Source organism: Myotis lucifugus, unplaced genomic scaffold, assembly GCF_000147115.1.
Source record: "Myotis lucifugus unplaced genomic scaffold, Myoluc2.0 scaffold_25, whole genome shotgun sequence".
Taxonomy (NCBI): domain Eukaryota; kingdom Metazoa; phylum Chordata; class Mammalia; order Chiroptera; family Vespertilionidae; genus Myotis; species Myotis lucifugus.
The window spans coordinates 1,977,159-2,001,111 of record NW_005871073.1 but is presented as its reverse complement, the minus strand read 5'-3'; the positions used below and the strand labels follow the sequence as shown (position 1 = coordinate 2,001,111).

Below are 23,953 nucleotides of genomic sequence, written 5' to 3'. Positions count from 1 at the left end.
AACTTTCACAATAATGGAAAATATTTAATAAACTTAGAATGGTGGGCTTATTAAACCATACTGTTATTTACAGCCGTAATTCATCAACCACAAACACAAGAACGTGTCTGCGTGGCATGCTACAACAGAAGCTTTATTCAGTTCATTCTGAAAATGGTGGCAAAGGAAATTTCAGTTGCAAATTCACAGATACAAGCCTCAAAGTATAAAGTTGTATGTACCAAAAAAAATACAGGTAATATTTATAACAATAACTTACAGATACAAACTAATGATAAACTACAATTTCACAAAGAATTGTAAACATTTTGCACACTTGTCAGTCCTTTCTTTTAGGCAAAGTGCTCTTTTGATGACAAATAAATTAACAGATACACACTAGAGTGAACTATTTCCAGACAATACAAAAAAAAGTTTTGACTTGTTTTCTTCTTGTAAACATAAGTTTTACAAAAAAAAAAAAAAGAAAAAGAAAAAAAATCAATAAAAGTGTCTTGCAGGCCAACTGTAGATACATACCTGGGCAGCAAAGTGATGTTGGAAATGCTTTAGGTGTTAAATAAAAAATTAACATTAATCTTTTCAATGGTATTTTATACATAATAAATGACAAGTTTATATCCTTAATCATTTCTATCCCTGAAAAAGAAATTAGGTATGACTTATTGGCAGTTGTGTCATTGAATGGGGTAACAAGGGCTGGAGTCCAAGAGTTGTTGGTGAATGAGCTACAAAATAGAAAGAAATTTGTGGATCAGTTTTGTAGGGTGAATGAAACTGATTTAAAACAAACAAAAACAAGCCAAGGCAATGTGCTTTCATTACTCATTACAGCTGAGGGCACCAAGCTACACTCATTCCACTGACCTCAGCAGAAGCATTACCTTATTCAGCATCATGAGTATATTATTAAATGAGAATCTAGGATGGGTTTACCCCCAAATCTTTATTTTGGGCAACAAGATTTTGCCACTTTACTGTCCTCCATCCATACCCCATTCACTGCACTTTACCCTTCAGCTAGAAAGACTCATGAGCTTTGTCGGCAGAGATGTTGTCAGATTTCATATTGAAAGTGTGTTTATAGGATGACTCCCCCCACCCCCCAACCAAATTCTCATTTATGAATGTCTAACTGCCTCTTCCCTAAACATATATCAAAATACATTTGACTCAGTCAACACAAGTCTTTCAAGTCAACACACCCAATTTTAATGCTAATGTAAGTAAATGATTACAATGACATAGGCTCTGATTTTTTATTTAACTGAAACTTAAAATGAAGATTCCACTCTCAGCAATGGCTGCATTGCTTCAAACACAACCTCCCTCTGAGAGCAACTAGGAAGCTAGACAACACTCTTTAAAATGTGTCTTAAGGCATATTAAAGAGACCAAGGCAGTCAACTCCCAGAGGAGAGAAACAAAATGAGACTATTTTTCCCCAAGTTAGTGACAATTTGAAAATACGTGTCTGAGAAGTTTAGCAGAGTATTCAGGAGTTAGACTTAGGCTGGATAGTGGAAAACAAATATGAAAGATCAGGGTCCACTGAAGAGAAGCCCTAGTTAAAAACAGCAGAAACAAAATAAAACAAAACACAGGTTTTGTTGCAGATCTCAACAAGCTAAATCCAACTTGTAGCAACCCAGAAACACACCATCCCTTCTGAGGATTGATGCCGGATTGGATTAAGTTGCTCTTCCCCTAGCCTACCTTCCTGCCAAAGGCAAAACTAAATACTCTCTGGTGGAAGATATTACCCAGAGCCTCAAATTATTTCTAGTTTTTCATACCCAACATCTGAAGTGCAATAAAAAAAAATAACAAGACAAATAAGAAGACATGGCTTTGGCTTACAAAAAAAAAAAAAAAGAAAAAAAAGAAGAAGACATGGCTTGGTTGAAAACAAAGAGGAAAAAACAACAATAATAGAACAGACCCACAAAAATCCTGATATTGGAGTTATCAGACATGGACGTTAATATAACTAAAGTTAATATAACAATAACTTTATTATGGAACAAAATGACAAAATAGATTATTTCAGCATAGAAGCTGGAACTGTATAAAACAATGAAATGGAAATTCTAAAACTGAAGTTACAATAACTAAAATTAAGAACTCAATGGATGAGTTTTATATATTAGATAGAGTGTGAATTAGTGAACCGGAAAATAGAAGGAAATAACCAGATTGAAGCATGGAAGATCAAAAGGCTGGAAAATATAAAATTTTTCCATAAGGGCTGAAACAATATTTGAAGAGACAAAAGCTGAGACTTCTTCATAATGAAATACTTGAATGACATACTCAAGTAGCATATCTAGGCACATATTAATAAAACTGAAAACCAGAGAGAAAACGCTGAGAAAAAAGACATTTACTTTCAAAGGAACATTAATAAGACCAACAGTAAGTATCAAGTTAATTAACCATCCATATTCTACACAAGAGAGACAATGGAAGCCAGAAAACAATGTTATCATATCATCATCGTGCTGAAAAAAAGATATCTGCCAACCTAGATTTCTACATACAGAGGAAATACCCGTTATAACTGCATCAAAACAAATACTTAGGAATAAACCTAACAAAAGATGTATAAGATTACTAAACAGTAAAGTCTAAAATATAAGAGAGCATTTGAAGATGACCTAAATAAATTGACAAACTAAGTTCATGATATGAAAGACAATATTACCAAGGTGGTAGTTTCCTATGATGGATTGTTTCAAAATATGAACTTTTTTCCTTTTTTTGGGGGGGGGCAGGTAGAAATTGATAAGCTGGAAAAACTTATGGAAATGCAAAGGGTCAAGAATATGCAACACAAACTTGAATAACAATGAAATAGGAAGACTTGTTCGATTGCATATCATGAATGATAAGCCTAGCATAAGTGAAACAATTAGGTACTAATATAAAAATAAGTACACCAATAAAACTGACACATACATTATATGGACACTTAATTTATATCAAATGTGCTGCTACAAAGCAGCTGGGAAATTATTATTTTCATCAATATAACAATAATCTTTGCTCCCAATCTCACACCACATACAAAATTCAATTCCAGATGTCAAAATAAAATAAAGTTTCTAGAAGACAATGCTGGTGGAATATCATCATTATCTTTGAGTAAGCACAAGTTCTTGAATAAGTCACCAAAAAAGCACGGCCCACGGAGGAAAAAACTGATGAAATGAACTACATTAATATTAGGAACTGTGCTCAACTGAACATACCTCAATAGAGTAGAAAAAGGCAAGCCACTGAACAGGAGGAGGTATTTGCAACACATATAATCATTAAAAAAAACTTTGTATGCAGAATATAGCAAGAATAAAAACAAATCAAGGTAAAAAGACAAGCTAATAGATCAATAGGCAAATGATATAAATAGGTTCTTCACAGGAAAATATATATAGATGCCCAATCTCATCAGTCACTGAGGAAAAGCAAATTAAAATAATGAGATAGCACTGCACAACCACCAAATAGACTAAGATTAAGAAGTCACACCATATGAAGTGTTAGTGAGGATGTGGAGTACCTTGAACTCTCATATGCTGCTGGCCCAAGTGTAAACTGCTCCAACCACTACGGGAACTGTTAGGCAGAATTAACTAAATTTGAATATATGTATAGCTTATGACCCTATGTTCCATTCCCAGGTACATACCAAATAGAAGTGTGAATTAACATGTACCAAAAGGCATGTATAATAAAGTCCATAGCAGCATATTTATAAAAGCCCAAATTGGAACAGCACAAATGTCTATCAGCCATAGAGTGGACAAACTGTCATATAGTCCTACAGTAGAATTCTATATAACAATGAAAACAAACAAATTACTGGTTCTGGCAACAACACAGATGAGACTCATAACCAATGCAATTGAAAGAAGGACGACACACAAGAATACATTCTGCACGCTTCAATTTATATAAAGCTCACAAAGAGGCAAAACTAAAACATGAGTTTAGAAGTCAAGGTAATGTTACTTTAGGAGGGTACAGAAGAGAGGCTTTTGGGGTGTTAATCGTGCACTACTACATCTGGGTAGTATTTACACGGATATGCTCATTTTACTAACTTATCAAGTTGTATACTTACTGTGTGTGCACTTTTCTTATGTATGTTTTATTCCAATAAAAAAAGTTTCTTTAATAAACTAAGTAAACTCCAATCTAAAAATCTGACTGTGAATACTTTCTCTGACCATATGAAAATAAATTATTTAAATATTTGTCAGGTGAAAAACCAAACAAAAATGTTTCCTAAATAGAAATCAAGCACTAAGAGTCATTATCAATATTTGTATTTTAGCTGAAAAGTGAGTGTTAAATTCGTCCCTTAAAATATAGTCACAGAAATAAGAATGTCTGGGTAGTTTTCCTCTCTACTACACGCCCCTCCCCCCATCAACACACACACACAATATTTTTTAGCTATTACTGAGGTAATATTTCAAACTGTGAATCTCATCAATAATCTAATATTAGAAGTTGTCAGATATCGACTCCTTGGGAGACAGCTGTTAAATGTTTGGATACCTACCATCCATATAACTATGCAGCGCAGTTAACATCGTCCCGTCTTGGGGCACGTAGGCAGAATACGCCATTTCTTCTAACATGGGCGGAGACAGCCTGGAGGGTGGGACAGATGTGACTGGGGCAGAGGAGGAGTGGTTGGGACTGACATGTTTCTTGTGGCGTGCTCTACAATTCTGAAACCACACCTGAGGGAGAAAAGCAATGTAGCTCTGTCACATCAGCTTCTGAGAACATCACAACTCGGTTTAGAAAGGGATGCCATCTCAGTGGCTCTCCCCTACAGGCACAGCATAAATCTAAATAAGTTTTAGAAAGTTCTGTAGACAGAAGAGAAACACCTTTGTGCAAATATCAATGGTCATTTTCTTTACTCAATAACTATTTGAAGATTTACTTAAAAGCCAATTCTATACTAAACTAAGTGCTTTCCAAAATAAAAAGAGGCATGGGACTCAAAGAATTCCAGACGAAGTTTCCTGGGTTTTACTCCTGGCATTTGGGACAAAAAGAAAAACAGAAAAAGCCTTTCAAATAGAACTTCAAAACAAAAACAAAACAAAACAAAAAAAACCCCACCATACAAAACCCAACAACAACACTACTAAATGTATTCTTAGACACCTGCTGGACTTATTTCAAATCTTTTTTCAAATGCCTAAAATCCCTACTGAGAACTTAAAGCTTTCTACAAACCCCTTGATTCAGTGATTCCAGGCACATTTTAACCTGCTGGCTTCAATTTCTCCTACTGAATACATAGGCTATCCCCTAAGAAGCATGTTAAGGTCAGGCTTACAATAAGAAAAAAACTAGTAATACTTAAGTAGAATAAAATACAAACAAATCCACTGGTGAAACAGTTCACAAAATGTAAAGAGCTAACCATCCTCTTGTCACTCTTTCCCAGAAATAAGGAAAGCAAATTCAGGGCAAGCAGGTCAGGTAAGTAAGATTAGATTGCCCCGAATGCTTCCAGCAATAAACTGCCTAAGACTGAACTCCCTGCCATTAGATAAAACTTGGACTACAGAGTGTTACTTTATTAAAATATCATAGCATTTATGTGCCATCACGCCAAAGATTCTGTCATGAGGAGAAAGAAAGTGTAAGGGGAAAAAAAATTAAGGAAACTAAGAAAAGAAAATTTAGGGTTTGGGACAAAGGCTGGGAAAAGGTCAGGGACATACATCTCTGTCCAGGGTTGACAAAAGGGAATCAGAGCTAAATAACACGGAAAAGAAGGAAGCTGGGAAAAGATTTATCTGAAAAAGTTGGCTTGCCCAGCTGCTGTGGCTCAGTGGTTAAGCATTGACGTATGAACCAGGAGGTCATGGTTTGATTCCCGGTCAGGCCATATGCCCAGGTTGTGGGCTCAATCCCCAATGGGGGACATGCCAGAGGCAGCTGATCAATGATTCTTTCTCATCACTGATGTTTCTATCTCTCTCTCCCTATCCCTTCCTCTCTAAAATAAAAATATTTTTTTTAAAAAGAATAGTGTCTATAAAAAAAAAAGAAGTTGGCTATTTCTACGACACACCCTGCCCTTGGGACTCAAAATAGAGGACTGGTAAAGTATAAACTCAAAGGTTTAATGCTAAAGAAATAAAAATGAATGACATAATGGGTTGTGCAGCCCTGAGCAGGTGGCTGAAAGGAGTACCCGAGGAATGTTTCAGGAACGAGACTTAGACATGTGTTGAAGAACAGGAGGGGGAAGTCACAGCCTTCTCCCCCATCTTCTGGAGTGTTAGACCCTTAGATACCAATACAGAGACCACATCTAAAGTCTCCACTCACAGTTCTCTCCACAGGCTCCGGAACAATGGGTGCCACTGCTGTCATCACCCCGCCACGAAGGTACACTCACACATTCTCCAACGTGTAAACGGGAACTGCTGCCACCTGCCTTTTCCAGGACAGCACCCAGAAGACATGCACCCAGAGGGCACATGTAACCTAATATACATGGCACTGTGGTTCCCTGAGTTTCTTCAAAGTATCTTACGTCTCTAATAGATTAAATATTGGATGGAACCTACTCAGCTGTTTAAAAAAAATACCAGACTTTGGAAATAGATACGAAGAAGGCATGACATAAAGAACAAAATAGCTACCTTAATGCTGAATCAAATAGCTCCTTGGAAAGATCATCAACAGGTAGTCAGCAGAGAGAAATTTGTAAACACAAAGTGTCATGTAATTTGCACAGCAAAATATAGCTGATGATACCAGACTTCAGAAAATAACTTCTGACGTGAGGGTTACCAGCTTCGGAATTCAAGTACAAGTTCTTCTGACACTCCTCACTGACTTAAAAGTTATTCCTTCTGTTTTGCAAACCTCTAACAAGAGTTACATTTTCTTCTGAGCTATTGTTTTAATAGTTTTTGAATTCTATATTGTAAACCACATAAGCTAGAAGTAGGTCATGTAGACACTCTGCAAAAGAAAAGACTAATGCATAAAACTAATCTCTTTGAAAGCTCAAAGAGTCAAACATAAAAATAATGCATGAAAAACATGGAATTTTAAATTATTTGGAAAGCATGGCATGATACTGATTTAAGAAAGCTGAGTAATCATTTAGGAGAAAAAAAAAACAGAAAAATCCCTTCCTCACAATGTAACCAAATCAATTCCAGATAAATTATAGGTGTAACTGAAACCATAATGCTTAAGGAAACAAAAGCCAATATTGATATATCTCTCAGTGGAGAAACATAAAAATGGCCAAAGCTATAAGAAAATAAATACTGAGAGGTTTGAATACATAAAAATATAAAAAATTCTATGTGGTGGAAAAATAAAAAGAAAATTGATGATTAGGTGGTAAGCACACAATACAATACATAGATGATATAGTGTAAAATTGTATACCTGAAATCTACATAATTTTATTAACCAATTTCACCCCAATAAATAAGGAAAATTGATGGATGAACTATGAAAGTTTAACATGATAAATAGAAATCAATAAAAGTAAGATGGGGCCGAACCGGTTTGGCTCAGTGGATAGAGCGTCGGCCTGTGGACTCAAGGGTCCCAGGTTCGATTCCGGTCGTAAGCACACAATACAATACATAGATGATATAGTGCAGAATTGTATACCTGAAATCTACATAATTTTATGTTTCTAACTTTCTGTCCCTCTTCCTTCTTCTCTGTAAAAAATCAATAAAATATATTAAAAAATAAATAAAATATAAAAGTAAGATGGGGAGAAAGGAAACAATCCAGTAGAAAAGTGGGATAAAATAACAACTTTATGTTAAAGTTCATTGATAATGGAAAAATTCAAATAAAGACAATGAGATTTTCTGACTATCAAATTGGAAAGGACATTAAAGAAGGATAGCAATAAGGATTCACATAGTTGGGGAAGAGCAACTTTCATAAGTAACTACTGACAGAATAAATTGGTATGTTTTTTCTGGAATTGATTTTTGTGCTATCAGTTAAAGGCCCTAAAAATGTTTTATCTTTTGACTCAATAAGCCCACTTCTATAAATGTATCCTATCAAAACTATTGAACAAGTGTGCAAAGTATGTATACAATATTGTTCATTGAAGCATTCAAATGATAATAAAAAATTGGAAGTAAACTAAATTATTCTATGCTCAATATGTGCAGCAATAAAATTGATGTAGTTCTTAGTATGAAAAGATATTCCCAGTAAACATACTGAAAGAAATAGAACAGTTTTACTATTTTTCTAAAGGTACACAACTCATAATTCACCTATCTGAAAGGGTATGTGAACAGTGAATATACTTAGATACAGAGTTCAAAATAAAATCATCCATCTTTATTCTATCATCTTAGTACAATGACAGTGTGGTCTGTTACTAATGTCTCTCTAAGTAGACTTTAGCTAGTAAAGGTGAGACTGTCTTTATGTATCAGAACACTGTTTCTATCTAATCTTTGCATACAACCTAATTTTCATATTAGAATCAAGGCCTAGTCATTAAAACTCTTTTCGTTAACTTTTCTAAAGTGTGTCCAGTGCTAGGAAGTAGGCTGGGCAAACAGATCATGATTACTGTTTGAGATCACAGTAATTAACTCTTCAAAAATACTGTGAAGGACTATATATTTAAATTATACACACACAGGTATATCCTATATAATAAAAGTGTAGTATGCAAATTGTCCCCTCGACTGGGAGTTCAACTAGGGGGTGGGGCTGGCAAGGGGAAGGGAGGGAGTACCCAGCCAGCCGCCGCCAGCTGCTAGGGACCCTACCAGTGCACAAATTTCGTGCACCGGGCCTCCAGTATACAAATATTATAGTGTGGGGCAAAAGTAGGTTTACAGTTGCGAATATAGGAAACAGTTTATTCTTGTATTATTACTTATTCATTATTGTATTATTTCCATAAGAACAATTGTTAACCTACTTTTGTAGACTCCATATGTATATATTTGTATGCTAGTACACCTTCCTTTGCTATCTTGGCAAAAATATTTAAATTCAATCCTCACATATCTTTTTCCTTTTTATTGAATTTATTGGGTGACACTAGTTAACAAAATTATACAGGTTTCAGATGTCCAATTCTCCAACATATCATCTATACAATGTATTGTGTGTTCACCACCCTGTCAAAAATGGTTCCATCACCATTTCCCCCCTTATACCCTTCCCTACACCCCACTCTCACCCTAATCCTCACATATTAAAAGCCATTATCCAACAATATATACTTGCTCATAATACCGATGACTGAAATACCTAAAAATTATATGAGAGATATCTGTCTGAGGTCTTTACTTCTTCAAATAATTAGAAAAAGGACTCAGAAAACCCTCCATTTTACTTTGCTTTCAACTTCAAAATAATAAAAAACATAGTAGTCATGAATCTGGCAGCTGCTGCAGAATATATAGCCTCGTAATAGACAGAAGCCCCAGCCAATTGTGTCTGAAGGACCTCGATGAAGGAAGCTTCCCTTCCAGCCACAGGAAATCACTTCCTTCAATGGTAGTCCATGCCATTTGGATAGATTCTCCTACTAAGAAAGCTCTACATCATGAGTGAAATCTACCTTTTCCTGCATTCCCTTGAAGAGACCTGCTTCTGCTTGCATTAATTTCTCAAACGTTTTGAACTTTGAATGTTATTTAAAATTATTTTCCATTCCCCTGATCTCTAAGAACTTGGCACAGTTGACCACCTCCATCTTGAACCCACCTCACTCCTTTGGCCTCCATAATGTTTCTACTCATTTATTCTGGCTGTTATGATGTTCCACTCAAACAGCACCTCTTGCCCTGCTCTCTCCCTAAAATCCATTCTTCACTTTTTACTGTCTATAATTCTTTCTAAAGGGTCTTTACCCAATCTCAGAGCATTAGATCTTTTTGCCTGAGTTCTGTTCATCCTCAAAAAATACCTGTTTACATGCCCAATGCCATCATCATTGCAGAAATAGCAGAGGGAAAAGGGAATTCATCTCCCTCCATATTACCAAACTAGCTTTCTTTTGACCTGAATATTCCTGTTAATAGCTCCATTCCCATGAATATTTTGACTTCAAATCTAAGAGTCACCTTTGACTTCTGCTTCCCCATTACAGTGTCTGGTCCTTTTCTTGTGTCTCCAGCATCCAGCACTTGCCATCAGTGGACAGTCAATAAAACGTTTCTTGATGAATTCTAGGCCACCTCACCCATTAATCTTCTTTTTTAAAAAATTACTCCTTTCCTGGACATCCCAATTAATCTGCTTATTTCTATCTAGCCTCTCCCAACCCTAATTCATCCCACGTGCTGTCAACAACCTTTCCTTCCTAAAATCACGTATCATGGCTTTCTCCTGAGAAGAAAAGAACTCTGCATTTACATACCTCTCCAAGATCAGCGCCACCAATTTCTTCTCCCCCAATTTGCAAACGTAAATCTTACATTCTGACAAATTTGGTCTAGCTCATCCTTCCCTAACTTTGTTCACATCACTCCCTCTACCTGGATCTTTAACAGAGGCCATCAACACCCTCTACACACATGCACACTCACTCACACACACGGTCTTAGAAAAGTAGAAAAAACACTGACCTTAGAACCAGATCTAGCTTGGAACCTCGGTTGTCTTTTTTAGCCTGAGGACCTTAGGGTTGCTGTGAGCAATGAATGAAGCAACTTGTACAAGGAGTCACTTAACAAATGATAGCCCAGCCCAAGCAGGCTAATTACCAAGTTTAAAAAAAAATGATTTAGAGTGTGAAGTGACCTGAAATGAGAAACTAATGCTTTGGCAAGTCTTCACAAAGCAATGCACACTCATAAAGACGTAGAATAGAAATTTCAGTATCTCTTGATTAATGTTCAAAACAATCACCTGTATCACCCGTCTGCTCAAGCCTGTCCTTTCTGCCAGTTTCTGGAGGGTCTGGGCATCTGGGTTGTTGTCCTGAGCAAACTGTGCCTGCATCACCTAAAAATATATAAGTCGTAAGCAGCTAAAAAGAACCAATCTTCTGCATTTTGATGATAGGAGAGAAGACATGCACAAGAAAATGGGGTACTTATATTTTATTACTTGAAAGTCAATATGGGGATGTATGTATAAATGAAAAGAGTGCACATTTTGTAAATTGACACATAAGTTGCTATGTTAAGATCTTTAAAAAATAATCAATTTCAACATGAAAACTTGTTTCTCAACTATGCTTTAAAAATAAGCTCACCTTTTTTTTCTTTCCATACTTTAACCCACAAGCATAAGCAGTGTTAAGTCTATTTACTTTTTTTCTGTTCTGTTAAAAAGTGTCAGCATTAGAGCCCTGGCCAGATGGCTTAGTTGGTTGGAGCATCATCCCATACACCAAAAAGGTTGTGGGTTCGGTTCTTTGTCAGGGCACATGGCTGGGTCGTGGGTTCAATCCCCGGTTGGGGCGTGTACAGGAGGCAACCAAATGATGTTTCTCTCTCTCTCTCTCTCTCTCTCTCAATCAATAAACGTATCCTCAGGTGAGGATTTAAAAAAAGTGTTAGCATTATAAAACTTTTAAAAATACAAAAATCATATACAATTATCTTCAACCTCTACTGAGCTAAAGAGGTTCAAGGCCCCTACTACAATTTTTATTAGTCTGCAAATAGTACACAGCACAACAAATGTATTCCACTTAATTGCAACCATTTCATCATTAATTGTTTTAAGCACTTGCTCTAAGCCAGTGGTTCTCAACCTTCTGGCCCTTTAAATACAGTTCCTCATGTGTGACCCAACCCTAAAATTATTTTCGTTGCTACTTTATAACTGTAATGTTGCTACTGTTATGAATCGTAATGTAAATATCTGATATGCAGGATGGTCTTAGGCAAACCCTGTGAAAGGGTCGTTCGACTGCCAAAGGGGTCGCGACCCACAGGTTGAGAACCGCTGCTCTAAGCAAAGACGTATCTGGAATCTTTAAAAGAGACACCCATCAGCACTGAATAAGAATTCCTCAGGATCTAAACATCTATACATTGAAAAAGTCCCCAGGTGATTCTGATGTGACTCTTTGGCTTGGAACCACTGTGCTAAGTGCTGTAAGATAGCAGAACATGAAAAAACTGCTCCTGATCTCAACTTTCCAGGGCAGAGATTCAGACATGCCCATAACTACCAACAACATAAGGTTGAGAGAGGTGTGGAAAGCATTTGAAATCTTGCTTCCTGGCATATGTTATCACAGTTTGACTCAAATAAAATCTTATGAAAGTTAAGAGAGAGAGAAAGAGATATAGAGAGAATGCTGTGGAAGGGGGGAGTACCAGAATAAAAGCATAAATTAAGAGCTTTCAGATATTGTTTCAGAAAAGATTAACCATGGGAATCAAATGGGACATTTTTATTTTATTAGTTAAAAGTCAATCAATCTAGGGAAGTATTATCCTATATAATAAAAGGCTCATATGCAAATCAACCGAACGGCGGAATGACTGGTTGCTATGATGCACACTGACCACCAGGGATCAGTCACTCAAGGCAGAAACTACTCCCTGGTGGTCAGTGCACTCCCACAGGGGGAGTGCCTCTCAGCCAGAAGCCTGGTTCATGGCTGGACTCCTACTTCTGCAAGAGTTGGACATCTTCTGAGGGCTCCCGGACTGCAAGAGGACACAGGCTGGGCTGAGGAGACACCCCCCCCCCCCCGCCACGCCGAGTGCATGAATTTCATGCACCAGGCCTTTAGTAAAATAGAAAGAATTATAACCTAGCCGGTGTGGCTCAGTGGTTGAATGTCAACCTATGAATCAGGAGGTCACAGTTGGATTCCTGGTAAGGGTGCATGCCTGGGTGGTGGGCTTGATCCCTAGTAGGGGTTGTGCAGGAGGCAGCCAATCAATGATTCTCTCTCAACATTGATGTTATATTAGAAAGAAGAGAGGGAGTCTGGCATGCAACATGATTGTGCATGTCCATGGGCATGGGATGAGGGTGGGTGACCAACCTAACTAAAGACGTTAAGCTCTGCTGGCCTGGACACCATTGCAGCAGGCCATATGAATTACATTCTCCACTATGACCCTCATATAATATTTACTCTTTTGCCAGTGCCCATCTCAAAGGATAGCTAAATAAGTCATTGGCAAGTTTAGTTTTCCCTAGCAGAAAGTGAGTTTTCTGAGGGCAAAGGGAATGTCTTATTATTCAAATTCCCCTTCCTCTCAATAGTGTTTGTGCTTGTGTTTGTGACAGAATGAACCTTGATTGTGGGAGGAAAATCTGAAGATAGGGTGGTTCACCAATGTTGTTGTTGGAAATCTTAAGAGGTCTACAAATTATATAATTTTTTTCCAGTTAATTTCTCTCTAATTAGTGACTCTTCGAGATAAAGGTATTCTGGCTTCCTGTCCAAGTCTGTCCACATATTCACTGTAAACAGTAGCTATGTTTTTGGTTTAAAAATGGATAGAATCAGACTAAAAGTTCATAATTTCACTCAGTTCACTTCATTCTTCCTTTTCTACTTCAAATGTGTTATTTCATATGCAAATACAGTGGTGTTTATAGGAGGCTGAGTGTGTAAATTTCAAAGAGAAAAAAGAATGAGCAAATTATCTTTGTGTTTTTTGTTTTTTTAATTTTGAAGGAGAAAAGCATTTGCTTTCAAAGCCACTATTGATAATTTATAGAACAAAAACAGCATGCTTTTCACAAATGCATTTCAAATTCACAAGTTTAATCATAGAACCAAATTACATTAAATAAAGCCATTTCTCATCAAGGAATAAAGCAAAACTTAAATCAACACTGATGGTTTAGGATTGGATTATGCTAAAGGAAAAGTAAGATGTACTTATCAGTGTTTAGCCTCAGAAAAACACACACACAACCCTTTGAATTTGAATTAGTTTTATTATTCTCCAGTCACTAATGATGCCCAAACCCACCCTACTTTTAACATGGTCAAGGAATAAGCCTGTAGAGGCACTCATCATTTTAAGGCCAGAAATTCTACCAGAAATGTCAGGATTCTGCAAAGTAGCAGCAGACCAACTGGATCTGAAAGTAGATTAAAGTAGGTGCTAACCTTGGCACGTTTAGCATTAATGATCATTGAGCAAGTGCATCTAATTACTACAGGCAAACCATAATAGTGGCTGAAACGTCTTAAATATTCCTACAAATAAAACAATATTTGAAATATTTTTTATTTTGTAAGTGTGAAATGACATTTTCTTCCCATAAGTTTCTAAAGAATGTTGGAAATTTTTCTTGTTTATTCCTCCCATTTTAATTCTACTCTGTTTAACTCTACTACTTCATGTATTATCTTGACCTACGGATTACCTATCATGCTTTGTTATTTTACTGAAAGGTGGGACAATTTGATAATGAGGTTACATCACCTGATTTATTAGAGGTTCTGACAGAATATAATAATTCAAGTTTTTTAAAAAAATCTATAGCTATTCCAGATTCCTAAATTATAAAGAACCACTTGAGGACAGGATGGAGCCTTATTTTTTTCAGTCATTCCTGGAATAGGTAAATACTAGTAGAGATTGAATAAATGAGAGCATGCTTTGAAAGCATATCATTTCTGCTTTCACTTTTCAAAACTGATGATTCTGATACAGATTTTTAAAAACATGGTTCACAGTACATTTTTAAAAATATCTTCACCTGAGGATGTTTATGGATTTTTATAAGGAGAGAGGTAGGGTGGGGGGAGAGAGAGAAAAACATTGATGTGAGAGAGAAACATTGATTGTTTGTCTCTTGATGTGCCCTGACCGGGAATCGAACCTGTAAACTTTTTGGTGTACGGGATGCCATTCCAACCAACCGAGCCACCACACATTTTCATATAATAATGCTTGATTAAATAGTTTGTGTACATTTGCAATTAAAACCATAAGGCCATCTACAAGATTTGGAATCACACTCTTCTGTTCTAGCTGCTGCTGCCACTAAATCGAGTTTTGTTAGGCACAGATTCATAGTCTCCTCGGAGGCCAAGCAAAATGAAAAGACCAGAGGTTTGGGGAGCGGGGTCCAAATCTCTTCTCTGCCATTCCCTTGGCAATCTGCCCTGAGGAAAGTTCCTGCACCTCTTGGATGAGGCTACCTACATCAAGGACTTGAAAGAATTAAGGGAGAAAATGCAGAGAAATGCCTGTCATAGGACTGGGAGCACAGAGTTCTCCACAAATATCATTCCCTTCTTATTTAATCAGTATTTATCTTCCTATATGAGATTACCTAAAGTGGTTTCAAATTTTCACAATTGTAATGTTAATAATAAATTGTATATGATATTAGAGTTATCAGTTTTATAATTAAAATGATAGCCAGCCCTTATGGGAATGGCTGACTTTAAAAACAGAATATATTTTTACTAGAGATTCCATTTTCTCACACACCTTTTAGCTACTGGGTATTCTGCTGCCAGGAAATATCACTCACAGGTACTCATGTCTCCTCAGTTAGGGCTTTTTGTGATCTACATTGCAATCCAATGAGGTGTCCAGTAAGGCAAGGTTCAAGCAGAGATATTTCTTTCATTTGTTTTATCTTCCATTTATTACTTATTGACCATGTATTCTATGCCTAAGTCAAGAAGTCCAAAACAATCTGAAAGTTTTTCAGAATGGCTTTAGATTTTAATGCCAGATTGCTTTCCAATATCATTAAGTTGCCTTGGAATATCTATGCCACAGCAAGGTTTCTTTGTTAATCATTCTCAAAATAAAAATTATCTTCTTGAAACACTTGTATTCATCTTAAATACTGGAAAGTCTTAAAATATTATATGTGACTTTTCAAAAAATTACCTTCACTTATTTGTTAACATTATATAAATACCCTTTAAAGTTTGAGCTAAGATGGATACAATGTATAAAACATCCAGCAATACATAGTAGGTGCTCAATAAATGCTACTTTACTTTAACATGAAATACCTCAGCCACATTAATCTTTTAGAAAACATAATTTTTTATCTTAAAAAATGCCAGGAAGAGTCATTATATGTGTAGACTTAAATATAAAGTAAGCAGTAATTATTTAATAGTTTTCTTGACAATTTTCATAAACCAAATCTATGACAATTATACTTAGGGCAACTAAGCTGAAAATAATCCCTCCCTTTTCAGGGGACATAATCATCCTACTCAGAAAATGTATAATCTTGTCCATTAAAAGACTCATTGCGGTTTGTTAAAAAGATGAACACATCCGTGTCCCATTGACTCACACACATATTGTATGACTCTTTCTGTTGAATCCCCAAATATTTTGTTTGCTATTGCAATTATATGTAGTAATGTAAATGCCTGGGTTAAACTGATTTTATCAGGAAGTCAGGACAGACTAACATTTTGCTTCCACTTTGATGTCAGTGCCAACAGATCCCAGAAAAACAAAGCTTGAATGAACATTGATAAATACTTTAGGGCCAAATGTATATTTCATGCATTCACCAAGTTTTTCCCACACAAAGCATAAGCTAACCTTTTTGAAAACATAAACATGATTTTAGACAGCATAAAGTTGTTTTTTGGAGGGTAGGGAGGGGCTTCAAAAATCATAAATTCATTGTCACGTCTACCTGGAGCTGATCTGCCGTAAAGCTGGTCCGAGCCCTTTTTGCTGGTTTTGGATGATTAACATCTTGCTCTGTGAGGAGGGCACCTTCCACACTAATCCCGTTGCCTACATTTAAAAAACACACCGCACATGTTGGTAACGCAGGTGGGTTCAGCAGTCATGCAATAAGAGGTTTCTTACGTCTATTGGCTTGGAGTAAAACTAAACGTCTAGATTGCCAAACCCCTTAAGTTTTGAAACACACTAGAAATAGACTGTTAAAACAGTAATCCATATGTAGGCTTGAACACTTAGTCACAAGGGCAAAACGTTAGCAGTACCCATCTAAAGCTCATCCTTAGGAAGGCAAAGACAGGGAAACGACTAGTTACAAAAAGCAAATCAGAATCTAAACTCAAGTCCTTAGACTGAGAATACGGCACAACGCTAATACACATGGCATGGCTTTCCCGGTAAATAAACAGATGGAGACCGCCATGAACAGTAAAGTGCTTAATGAGTTTTACCACAATTACACTGCACAAAATAATGCATTAAAGGGATCTGGAGGAAAAACTGTTTTTATTCCTGTATTCACTGCTCCAAAAGACTCAAAAGTATTTTAAGTATATATTTACCATTTTCCACTTCTCTTTTTAAATTATCCAGCATGCAGTCATAATGCACTCTGCACAGGACTTTCTCTTCCACCAAAGCAAACTCCTCTCCCGTGGAAAGTTGCCTTTTGCAAGAAAAGCAGGCAAAGCACGCCAAGTGATAGACATTGCCCTTGGCCCTCCGGACCCAGTCAGTAGAATGGATGTGCCTCCCACAGCGAGAGCAGCGAGTTCCATACCTTCTACATAAACAGAAGGGCGGGAGGTGAAGATTTTAATGCTCGGTGACATATTCATCAGTTTGAGATTAAACTAGTGCGTTACGTTACTCATTGGATTAAGCAAAGCATTTAAATCTTTTCAAAATAAAACAGGAATCGATTATTTTTCTAAGTCAGTATGGTAAGCAATCAAGATGAGATATGGTCATAATTCAAACCTATATGTAAAACAAAAACTTCTCATTATTACCTTAAAGGAAGATTGGATTTTTTCTTTTAAAATAAATGAAATATAAGTTTCAATATCTCTCTCGTAACAAATATCAGTGCATTTTAAGAGACCCAAGATACCACACACACACACACACACACACACACACTCCAGATTGAAACAAAAGCACACCATTGAAGATATAAATATTGATCTCTTAAAACCAAGTTGAGATAATTAGAAAATACTTTAAATACCATTTTTAAGTTAAAACATTGTAATATTTGAAATTGATACTATAAAAGAATGAGGGAAACAGAAATTGTTCACCCTGGGAAGAATGAAAGGAAGGAAAACTCAGAAAATACTTCCTTTGGTGAATAAACTATCACATTGCTAATCACGGGAAGATGGGAAATATAACCTAAAACTTCCAGAGACACATCTGAACATTAAATGCATATTAATCTTAACAAAATGCCAGATGTAAATATTTCTTTTTTCTCTTAGTCCAAGTGACTCTTTGCCACGTCTCCTTTCACAATCGTAGTCATGGCTTGGCATATCCATGTCCGAGATAAGTATATATGTCTGTTGTCTATTCATTAATATATCTTTGGAGGTATTGCCATTTTTAAAAAATTAACCTGAAAAACTGAATCCTAAAGACACATTTCAGAATATAAAATATGAAGCATAAAAACATCCCAAAGAACTAGACCTTCAGTAAGCCTCTGAAACCAAATCTTTCAAAAGACTTTAGATTACCATAAAACATTAAGATTAGCATATCCTAAGTGAAAGACCAGGCAAATTGCTACTATTTTTTTGAGGAAATGGAAAGCATACCTGATGAGAAATATAAATTTTTGGTAATTATAAAATTCTGTGCCTTTATAAAATAAAGGACTCTGGATTTTATGAAGTGCTTTCAATTACCTACCAAATTATTCAAATCAATTACTAAATTCTCTGAAATCAGTTTTTGAAATTGGGTATAAACAACATAATTTGTATTACAAACTTTATTATATAGTATTAACTTCCCAATTTCACAATGAACATTCTTCTTCATTTGGAAATGCAAATTTAAAAATATGGTAATTTTTTAAAGTCATGCTTAAGAATTTCTAGACATTTATCCATTAAGAACTGAGTTATATCCTGGAAGAAACTGTCCATTTAAATAATTACAAAGAAATGACACAGAGAAAATGTTACATTTAATAACCAGGCAAATATAATCTCACAAAATAAAGGTCAAAAAGCAGAAAAAAGAAACAGGATTTTTAGGCAGAATATTTAGATTTGGTACATTTCTGATACTGGAACAGTCAATTCTGATTAATTTGGTTTATCACAGTCTCAAAACTGCTGGCATTTTATAGGTGTATAACTAGGGGTCATCCTACAGTAAACGGGTAAAAGCTTAAACAAAACCTGGATTTGCATCCCATAATTATTTCATCTTACCACTCTCCCAAACCAGGGGCTTTCTCACGATAAGTCATCTTATATTTCATATTTTGTATCTATGCACAGCAAAGAAGTTCTTAATACCTAAAAATTTCATTTACCAAAGTGGGAATAATTATCTAAAAGTCATTTTTGTATACTGAAGTCCTAAAACATCTAAACATGCTTATTTATTTGTTGTAATACAAATGATACCTCAACGATATAAAGCATTCTCATTTTGAAATCTATTACATAAGAAAAACTGGGCTTCAATAAATAACACTGGACAAGAAAGTCTATTTATAAAATTCTCTTTGCATAATAATTTTTTAGAATATTTACTTTCTAAAAAAAAAATCACAGTGTACCTGAAATAATCAAGTTTGCAGAAAATGTCCTTGTCTTTAATATAACAACTGGTATGCCTTCCTAAGGAGGTTCTGCAGACACTGCAGGAGAGACACCGAACATGCCAGCACAGGTCATTCACCTGTGAAGGAAAAAGGGGCAGGATGAGAACTCATTCTAATACTTAAGAGGATAGTCATTGGTTTTGTGTATTAGGCAAAATTTAAAAAGCTGGTCCCTTCATGTTTTAATGCACACTCTGAATGTTTCCATTAAAAAGGTGTGATTTACACAAATATGTGTGTAGATATATTCCCTTACACCCAACCAGAAAATCACAATAACATATTCTACATTTTGTGTTAAAATGGTGTCTTTTTTTTTAATTCCTTTAAAGACTTCAGGTGTTTTTTTGGTTTTTGTTTTTTTAAATGGAACTTCTATGAACACAGGGAAAATTCCTGAACACTTTAAAGTCCTACTTACTGATTTATTTTTTCTTTTACCAAATTCTTCCACCATGAAACTTGTTAGCCAAAGAAACCAAACCACATACCTTCTCAATCTACTTTTTTGGCCAAATTATTATACAGTGTGCATTGGTTAAAATGAGAGAGGAAGACAGTGAACAAGAAGTTTCCTTAAGATAAATACTTACCCTTACAAAGAAGTCAGGGAATCCATTTTGCTTACAAAACAGAAATGCTAAGGTAGATTTAAATGTTGATATAGCAGAAGCCCTGGCTCCCATTTAACATTAAATAAGAGAGTCAAGGAGTAAAGTATTGCAAAGCCTACTTAATGATTTGACTACTGGAGAAAAAAATAAAGCTAATTATAAGTGGTTTTAAAAAGGCACCCAAGCATTGTTTGCCATTTATACTTCCAGAAATGAGGCATAAAATGGTGACTTAATAAATCACAGCCCTTTATATTTTCTAAGTAGGAAGGTGAAATATTATCATTTCAGGGAACAAATCGTAATTACCCCTCACCTTAAACTGTTGCCATCACTATATAAGCACAACTTTAACCTTGGAGAATAAACATGAGTATTGGATTGAACTTGCCTTAATGCAGTCTCCTAAAGTTTGCTCTTGTAAAATGGACACAATGATTAGGTTTATGCTTAATTAAGTTTAATGTAAAAGAACAGTAGTGATGCAAAAACAAAAGTTACACTCTACAAATGGATCTAATGCTTAAAATAGGAATTAGGTAATTTGGAAAAATATGAAATATACCCTTTGCTACACTATTTCATAATAAAGATGATCTGTCCAAATTCTATCAGATTAGCACTATTGTTCATGAAATATAAACGGTACTTTGAAGCTGAAAAAAAAAGTTTCACTGGCTTTTAATTAGTTATGTGTTTCTTTCCAAAGCATTAATGAGAGTATCATTTGGATAAAATTTTTAAAGTCTTAGGTTTTGTTATAAAAGATGTATATAGTCACTATACTGGAAAACAGCAAAGAAGCAATAAAAAATATTAACAATGGTGAATATTGCCCTGGAAATAAAGATATATTTCCCTCCTATTTTTTCCTAAAAGAGGCCCAATTAAAGATTAGAAGTATGGACTTCCTTTCATATTCCACTGTTTAGGGCCTTCTTCTGCATTTTTATCTTATCCAACCTTTTAAAAAAAACAAACAGAAAACAAAGGTAGATTCAGGCTTTAGGGCAGAGTTATGACAACCCTCCAATTCCCTAAAGCTAGACCCAGTGCCTGATTTTCCACTTTCCTCAAAGTTTACTTTAAAAAACAACAACAAAACAACCTCTTTCATCTTCCCTTTCCCCACCCCCGGAGGAAAGTAAGGTGAAGAGAGCCTTCCCTGAAGGCTGGTATTGATCCAATCTGTACATGTACTAGTATATGAATGTAAGACCAAGCCAGAAAACCACCCAAACAGGGCACTGAAGTATGAGATGGGGCAATAGGTGCATCTACTTCCTCTTGTACTTTTTTGTGCTAACTCCATTTTATTTGCCTCATGATATAGTGTTTTTCTATATTTAACAATTTACATCCTCAAATACTCTACTACATCCAATAGTAATTATTTTTTAACCAGTGATTTTAATTCAAATATGTCTGGATAAGGACTCAAAATGGGGGAAAAAAGAATTCAGGGTTTTTATATAATCATAAAGTATTAAACTTTTGTTAGAGCTAATATAGTAATATGTACAAGAAGGTAGAATAAGACTGTACATATAAGACTTCATTGGGAGGACTCCAGTCCTATTACAAAGGAAAGCTTAGGTAACTTAGATATTTCATGTAATGCAAATATATAATCATATATACACATATTTTAACATATATAAGATGAACACTAGAAACTATTTCAGAGGGTGTGTTAAGAGTCACTTTGTAATAGGTTTTTCTTGATCCTCTCTACTATGAAATGTTACAGCCTTTATAGATCCCTTTAGAAACATTCTTAAACATTATACTAATTATTGAGAGGGCTCATTGAAAATAAGCTCCTTTTTGATCCAAAAGATGCTTTTTTAAATATCCAAAAAGGCTCCATGTCTAGAAACATTGAAAGGGGGATCTTAAGAATGCAGGTTTAAAGAGAAAGCCATGTTAATTTTTCAGCTTTAAGAATTAACCACTGATACAAACAAACTCAAGTCACTTTTCAAAGAAGCACACAACTTCTTTTGGTGCTTTATGCGGGTTGTATCTATAGGGTATCATTTCCACTTTACAGATGAAGCAGTTCTGATTGAGGTAGAAATTTAAAGAACCCCACTAACTTGCTTTTTGAACTCAGACTCTTCATAATTAATATTATCTTTTGAAAAGCTGGGGGTGAGGGTTTGGTGGAGACAGAATAGAAAGTGAACTGGTTTGCTACTAATTCAGTGTAGGAGAGACCATTAGTTTAAATAGTGGTTTTAAAGAGCGATTGAAGTTGAAAACCCATAGCATTTCTTAAGACACGTGGGACCATGATCCTGCAGGCAATGACATGAGTAACCATGCCTGCCAGAATTTATACTCCAAAACTCCCCCACAGTATTTTCAGAGAAGTAAAACAAATTAAGACAGACAGTCTACTCTCAAACCGTTTGAAGCACTTCATCCCAGGCTTCTTTCTTTTTCTTCCTAACTTGGCATCCATTTCCATTTCCTCCCCTACACACTGAAGATAACATTTTTTTAAAGCATTGGGTGGCCTTTAAGTATTAAATCTTAATGACAGGAGTGAGGTACTGAAATGGTTTCAGGTAACAGTAAACAAACAGAAGACTATATGTTAAAAAAAAAAAATCTGTCCAGAAAAGAGCCTTTAGGGCAATTTACAATGGTTCTCACCAAAGTAGACACTGCAAAGTGGAATCAGCCAACATGTTCCGACCTAGAACTCTCAGAAGCAGGCCGGTGTGGGGATGTTCCCCGGGCGAGGGACCTAGGGAACCCGGGGCTCATTATAAACCGCCAGGCAGACCCTGTTTCAGAAAGGGTAGAAGGGTCTCTCCATTTCTGTTGGTTGGCGGCTGACTCCGGTACACACACTCGAGGTATCGAGGTGTCGGCACTTCTAGACAGAGACGGTCATTTGCAACAACTTGGGAGATTCTGAGACTTCTTCCCCAACTCTTTCCCACCGCGGGAGTGCCCTGGATTGGTCTGTTTTGCTTTGAAAGCCTACCACCTCAGGGGAGAATGCGAATGGAAAAGAGGGAACAAATAAACGTTTCCCTTTTCCCAGGGTTCCCAGGGTACCCGCTCCGGGGCCTGGCGGCTCCGCCCTACCTTGAGAAGGTACTTGTCCACGATCTCCAGGCCGCAGCTGTTGCACACACACTTGCCAGGGGGACAGACGGAGCCCGAGGCCATGGACCGGGGCGAGGACGACGGGGACAGCGGGGCCGAGGAGGAGCACGAGTCCTCGTCCCCCGCTCCCTCGGGGCTCACCTGCAGGAAGCCGCGAGGCGCGGTCGCAGGCGGGTTCTAGACCCCTCCTCTTCCTCCCCTCCTTATCCCACGGATCCCTGGGGCTCCCCCGCCGCCTCCCCCCTTCCAGACACGCCCCAGCCACCGGGTTTATGAATATATTCTGGAGAAGTCAAAGAGAAGGTCAACAGAGCCAGAGAGAGGCAAAGGAAGGAGATATTACGGTTATAGTATGAGTGGAGAGAATGCGTAAGTAGGAGTAGAAGACGAGAATATATAATATATAGAAAAAGAACAAGCTGAAAAGAAAGTAGAAAGATAATCAGATCAAGCTGAACTGGTGGTGCAGATGAGGGCAGTGTAGTAGGACAGGCGACGATTGAGAGACCGAGAAATAGAGTAGACGAGAAGCAAAAGGGCATTAAAAAAGATGAGGTAAATCAGCCGATAAACGGAGTGCGTCAATTGGCCAGCAAACAAGCGCAGGCAGATCGGAAAACGAGAATGATAAAACCTGAAACTTAAATTTGCCGAGTAAAGGCAGGAAAGACATCAAAAGAAACGAGTTGATTTAAACT

The 23,953-nt window shown here is 36.4% G+C and overlaps 1 protein-coding gene across 2 annotated transcripts in view; it reads right to left on the bottom strand.

Moving 5' to 3' along the window:
- Positions 1-23,953, bottom strand: part of LHX8 (LIM homeobox 8) — a 26,142-nt gene continuing 2,189 nt past the window's right edge. The window contains exons 2-8 of one of the 2 annotated variants that reach the window (XM_006086093.3): positions 23,235-23,396; positions 19,474-19,595; positions 17,237-17,457; positions 16,621-16,724; positions 10,912-11,007; positions 4,568-4,751; positions 1-728 (exon numbers count right to left, since the gene is read on the bottom strand). In XM_006086093.3, coding sequence (XP_006086155.1) covers positions 652-728; positions 4,568-4,751; positions 10,912-11,007; positions 16,621-16,724; positions 17,237-17,457; positions 19,474-19,595; positions 23,235-23,396 — 966 coding nt within the window. In that variant the 3' untranslated portion in view covers positions 1-651. The remainder of the gene's footprint in view (positions 729-4,567; positions 4,752-10,911; positions 11,008-16,620; positions 16,725-17,236; positions 17,458-19,473; positions 19,596-23,234; positions 23,397-23,953) is intronic. The other variant, XM_023751743.1, reaches the window with a different exon arrangement.